The sequence below is a fragment of the Zonotrichia leucophrys genome, chromosome 7 (assembly GCF_028769735.1).
Source record: "Zonotrichia leucophrys gambelii isolate GWCS_2022_RI chromosome 7, RI_Zleu_2.0, whole genome shotgun sequence".
Classification (NCBI taxonomy): Eukaryota; Metazoa; Chordata; class Aves; order Passeriformes; family Passerellidae; genus Zonotrichia; species Zonotrichia leucophrys.
In genome coordinates, this window is record NC_088177.1 from 19,180,418 (window position 1) to 19,186,597 (window position 6,180).

The 6,180-nt window shown below is 51.6% G+C and overlaps 1 protein-coding gene across 1 annotated transcript; it reads left to right on the top strand.

The window, feature by feature from the left end:
* Window positions 1–212: 212 nt before the first annotated feature.
* Window positions 213–4,436, top strand: FZD7 (frizzled class receptor 7). The gene has a single exon (XM_064718319.1). The coding sequence runs from the start codon at window positions 812–814 to the stop codon at window positions 2,531–2,533; it is 1,722 nt and encodes a 573-aa protein (XP_064574389.1). The 5' UTR covers window positions 213–811; the 3' UTR covers window positions 2,534–4,436.
* Window positions 4,437–6,180: the final 1,744 nt, after the last annotated feature.

The following is a 6,180-nucleotide window of genomic DNA, read 5'->3' on the forward strand; positions in this document are numbered from 1 at the left end:
GGCGGGGATGGGAAAAGTTCTTCCCAACTTTTTTTCCCCCTGGTGCGAGCTCCTCCCCCTCCCCTCCCCCAGCGCGGCCCCGCCCCTCAGCGCGGATTGGCGGGCGGGCGCCGCGGGGCCCCGCCCCCGGCGCGGTTTGTGAATGGGGCCGGCGGCGGGGGCGGGGCCCGCGCGGAGCTGCGCCTTTTTTGTGTGCCGGCGCGGCCGCGGGCCGAGAGCCGCGGTGGGAGCGGGCGGAGCGGAGCCAAACGAGCCGAACCGGGAGGCGCACGGCTACCCTGGACGCACAGCCCGCAGCGGTGTCCGTCGGGAGCGGAGCGCAGCCAAGCCGCGGGGAGGATCGCGCAGTAATTGGATTTTGAAAGTTATTTAAGCCCCGAAGTAAAATACACGGCTCAGCCGGGCGCGGTAATAATCCATTTAGCCGTAACCTAAATCCTCGGGGCCGTGCAGTCGCACAGGGAGCAGCGCCTCCGCCTCGCCGCCGCCGCGGGACTCTGCGCGGAGCCAGAGCCGTCGCCGGGCTACACTCGCGCCTCCTGTTTCGCCGCCGCCGTCTTCTCCGGGGAGAGCAGCTCCGGAAACTTTCGCCCAGAGTAGCGCCGCCACCGCTCTGTGAGCGCCGCCGCGTCGGAGCCGAGGAAAAAAGTCGCGGAGGTCCGGCGCGGAGCCGCGTTCCTTCCACCGCCGCGCTCCTGCCCCGCCGAAGGGGCCCCGCCTGCGCCCTCTGGTCGCTGATGCCCCTGGGGCGCCGCGCCGGCCGGCTCTGAAAGACTCCCCGAGGCTCCTCAGGCCCCCGGCCGCCCCGGCGATGCAGGCTGGACGAGAATGCGGCGGAGCGGCTGCCGCCGGCTGCCCCTTGCTGGGGCTGGCCGCGCTGCTGGCCGCGCTGCTGGGGACCCCCGCGGGTGCCACGGCGCAGCAGTACCACGGCGAGAAGGGCATCTCCGTGCCGGACCACGGTTTCTGCCAACCCATCTCTATCCCGCTCTGCACAGATATCGCCTACAACCAGACCATCCTGCCCAACCTGCTGGGCCACACCAACCAGGAGGACGCAGGGCTGGAGGTGCACCAGTTCTACCCGCTGGTCAAGGTGCAGTGCTCGCCCGAGCTGAAGTTCTTCCTCTGTTCCATGTACGCGCCGGTGTGCACCGTGCTGGAGCAGGCCATCCCACCCTGTCGCTCCCTCTGCGAGCGGGCTCGTCAGGGCTGCGAGGCCCTCATGAACAAGTTCGGCTTCCAGTGGCCAGAGCGGCTCCGCTGCGAGAACTTCCCCGTTCACGGTGCGGGTGAGATCTGCGTGGGGCAGAACACGTCGGATGCCCCACCAGGACCTGGTGGTGCGGCGGGTCGGGGGGTCACTGTCCACCCCACAGCTGGCTACCTCCCTGACTTTCTTACCCCACCACAGCCACCCTCTGGCTTCTCCTTCTCTTGCCCGCGACAGCTCAAAGTGCCCTCCTACTTGGGCTACCGGTTCCTGGGGGAGCGGGACTGCGGAGCCCCCTGTGAGCCAGCCCGGCCCAATGGGCTCATGTACTTCAAGGAGGCAGAGGTGCGATTTGCCCGGCTGTGGGTGGGCGTGTGGTCTGTGCTTTGCTGCGCCTCCACCCTCTTCACCGTGCTCACCTACCTGGTAGACATGCGTCGTTTCAGCTACCCGGAGCGGCCCATCATCTTCCTCTCGGGCTGCTACTTCATGGTCGCCGTGGCCTACGCAGCAGGCTTTTTGCTGGAGGAGCGGGTGGTGTGTCTAGAGCGCTTCTCTGAGGATGGCTACCGCACTGTGGCCCAAGGTACCAAGAAAGAAGGCTGCACCATCCTCTTCATGATCCTTTACTTCTTCGGCATGGCCAGCTCCATCTGGTGGGTCATCCTGTCCCTCACCTGGTTCCTGGCTGCTGGCATGAAGTGGGGCCATGAGGCCATTGAGGCCAACTCCCAGTATTTTCATCTGGCTGCCTGGGCTGTGCCCGCTGTCAAAACCATCACCATCTTGGCCATGGGGCAGGTGGATGGGGATGTACTCAGTGGGGTGTGTTATGTAGGTATCTACAGTGTGGACTCGCTGAGGGGCTTTGTGCTGGCGCCTTTGTTTGTGTATCTCTTCATTGGCACTTCCTTCTTGCTGGCTGGCTTTGTGTCCTTGTTTCGCATCCGCACCATCATGAAGCATGATGGCACCAAGACGGAGAAACTGGAGAAGCTGATGGTGCGCATTGGTGTCTTCAGTGTCCTCTACACGGTGCCCGCCACCATTGTCCTGGCGTGTTACTTCTATGAGCAGGCCTTCCGTGGCACCTGGGAGAAGACGTGGCTCCTCCAGACCTGCAAAACGTACGCGGTGCCCTGTCCCAGCCACTTTGCCCCTATGAGCCCAGACTTCACTGTCTTCATGATCAAGTACCTCATGACCATGATTGTTGGGATCACGACTGGCTTCTGGATTTGGTCTGGCAAAACCCTTCAGTCCTGGCGACGCTTCTACCACAGACTCAGTACCGGCAGCAAAGGCGAGACGGCAGTATGAGACCCCCGTCCCCTCTGGCACACACACTCTCACACATGCATACACGCAGAGGATACTCAGCATAGGGCTAGGGCAATGGTTCCCTGAAGAGGGAGGAAGGGAGGCTTTTCCAAACTTTTTCTTCCTCACAGAAAGTTCGAAAAGAAAAATCATTGCATAAAGGATCAGTCAAACTATTTCCAGTGGTGCTTATGACCAGCTAAGTGGGAGAGGACAGAAAAAGAGGCCACTGCTGGGGCAGGAGAGTCCTTCATCCAGAAGTCTCCTTACTTCTCTCCTGCTACTCCTGTCGAGGAAGAGAAACTCCAACCCAACTAAAATCATCCTGCCTTGCTTTGGACAAGAGGGAGGGATCTGTTGAGCCACCCCGCCAAGAAGTAGCCAAATGCTCTCTGAATTGCCGGGGCCAAGCTGCAGCCTGGGCAGGGTGACTCCCGAGCCTGAGCTCGCTGCCTGCTCCTTCCAGCTCGGCAGAGCCATCACGTGAGTACTGCACAGCCGCCTCCAGCCCCATCGTGTGCTGGGGAGATGCCTCTGTTCTACCAGCTCACAAGTTCCTTTTTACCTCAGCGATACCTGTTGTAATTGTTTTAAAGTAAAAATTTGGCCCTCAATCTGTTGTTCTTGCTGCTGTGGAGAAGGAGGGAGTTGCTATTCCACACCCTGAAAAGAAATGACTTGTTGCTTTTCAGCAGAAGGCTTTTCCCCCTTGCCTTTGTTCTAGGAGACAAAGGGGGAAACAAAAGTGTTTTCTATGTAGAAAGGCATAAGCATGGGATCGGTTTTTATGGGCAAACTAACAAAAAGAAGTCGTTGAGGTTCACCCTTGGATGTGAGGAGCTCACAGAAATAAACATTCCTTTTATGAAAAAAGGAGGAGGCAGGATGTTTTCCTACCATTCAATATGGGTCACTTTTCTAAGCTGAAGGAAATGCTAGATTTAGAGGGCAAGAAGAGCTTACCTGAGAGCACCTGCCAAAACAAGAGCTACTAAAATATGTAACGTAAAGATAGGAATTTTTTTTTCCTTCCCATAAACCTGCTTTCTCTCCTGCTCTGCAGTGAGCTCACTGCAGAAAAAAATCAGTACACAGCCGGATTCTGGGGACAGGAGGAATCGTTTTGGCTCACAACAGAGCCTTTGCCTGCTCCTCAGGTTCCCTGAGCTGCATGGCAATGATTCTTGGTGCAGGTGGGGGGGCTGGGGTTGGGGTTTAAAATCAAGTAGTTACTGCAAGTGAGGAGCCTTCTCATTTCAGCTAAAACACAGCTGTTTGAGTTTCCAGTGATCAGACTTTGAAGGAAAAGCATTCAAAAATTTATCATCAAATGCATTGTTTTCTTTTTGAAATGTGACAGATTTTTCTATTCTGAAAATTTTTATGTTGACTTGTTCATATTTTATTTTTTGCATACTACTTTACCTTTATATTCACTGAAGGGTTGTTTTTATAAGTATATGTGTGTATGTATATTCTTGCCTAAGGACAAAATCGGACACTCTGGATTTTTGGCAAGTCTCCACCCTATAGCTGCTCTTCATGTTTTTGGGGGGGGGAGTGTCTAGAATGAAACTTCAAAAAGAAAAAGCCTGTCCAGGGTGAGGGGGCAGACTGCTGCTGTCTGAGGGTGTACCAGTAGTCTGAGCATGAGGAATGGGCCCATCAGCCAAATCCTTCAGTGGCTCTGATGTCAGACTTGCAGGGCTTGGTTTGTCTTTTATAATGTGCACATGGAAGAAAAAAAACAAGTGTGTCAGACAAGTGCAGTATGTATATTTTGTAAATCCCATTTTTGTAAGAAAATATGTATTTATGTTTTTACTTGATTTTTTTTGAAGGTCTGTATGAGGCCCTGCTTCACCCCATGTACAGATCACTAAATAAATAATTTTTAATACAAGGGCTCTAATGATGTTTTTTCCATCTTTGAATACTCGGCAGGTTTTAGAATGGGGGGAAGCTCTGAAAAGTGGTGTCTTCTCCCCCACTTCGTTATGGATAATGCAAGAGACTTTTGGGTGAATGCAGGCTGGAAACTCAGCTGTGGCTTGAAACGGTTCGTTCTGATTACCACCCCCTCACAACAGGAGAGCACATTTTGAGACAGCCGGTTTCAAATGTCTGCCCTCACTTGAGGTACTTGCATCCTAGCCAAGTTTTCTTCCAGTCTCTGCTTCTTGCTGAGGGCAAGCTGATAAACCAGTTCCTTTATCTAGAAAATAAGGATAATGCTCTCTTCCCATTCCAAAGAGACTTTAAGACTGAGAACTGGAGGGTGCTACGAGTGCTGTAAATTAGGTCCTCACTTTGATGGTGGAGTATAATAGGTAAACACTAGGGACTGGGTCCTTTTTAATGGCTTTCAAGGGGCAGTATTATGAACTAGTGCTTTTTTCCCATAGCACCTTTGCTCTCTGCAGTTTTGTTCAAGTGAATTTTACTTTAATTTTAATAGCTAGCCTGAAGCCTACATTGTTTCTTATCACAGTCATCTGAAAACTTCAGTGGAATGGCCTATTTTATTTAATTTTTTAAACTGAAAAGAATGTTTAGATCTCAAGCTGTGTGCTACAGTCATGGAAAGTGCCCCAACAAACAGAACTGTACACCTGTGAAATGATGATATTTTACAGCACTTCTTTCACAAGGATTTCAGCCTACTGTCTGCATTCATCACACTTCCTGTACCTTCAGTTATGCCAGTACTAAAATTTAAGTTACAGAGCAGACATAGATCTAAGATGCCTTAGCTAGACGTCATCATAGTAGCTGTGGTTGCACTGCAACATTGTTTCATTTACTAAGCATAGTGTGTCCACTTTGCGGGCAGTATTTTTTTGGTCACTGTGCTCTTAAACTTAACCTTTTACAGTGTACGAACTACTGATTTAAAAGCTCTTTTAAGAGCTGTCCCCATTCATGCTGTCTCTCTGGAAGACCCACATCTTTTATTTGAAAACACCTCTTGCTGCTCCCCAGAACTGCTCACTTGTCAAGTTTCCTTTTTGAAAAGACCTTTACATTCCTGCCGCAGTCAGGCTGCTTCAAACTTCTCCCTGACATGAGCTTGCTGATCACTTCATTCCACTCATTCAGGAAACCTGAACCTTTCTATAAACATTTCCTCCCATGAATCCAGAGCGATGGCACGGCTGGAACAGCGGGCGCAGTGCAGGAGCGGCAGCCGCGGGGAGCAGTGAGTGACTGACACCCCTGTGCTGTGCAGCCACAGCTGCATTGCTAAACATGCAATCACTCCTTACCGCAGCACGGACTATCCAAATCCTGGGATTTAAAATAATTTTCAAAATTTGAAATTTGAAGCAACTAGTATTTACTTTTAAGCAGATTGACTCACATCAAGACTGAATTTGCTCACAGTGGAAACAATTCGGAGAATTTCAAGTAGTGATAGTGTCTGGCCTTCTGGAATAAAAATGTCTATCACCATTTTGATAACAAAGTAGCAGTTACTTTCATAATGGAATACAATTCAAAAATCTTTGTGAAGCTCTCTGGAGAAAAGGATGAAAAATAAGCCTTTGCTAATCACTGCAAAACAGTTTTCTCTGATTAATGTTTAAGCCTACTTAAATTTTTTTAAGAAAGGTTGCCTCACCTTTACCTTTGTCTTTTGTCTATGC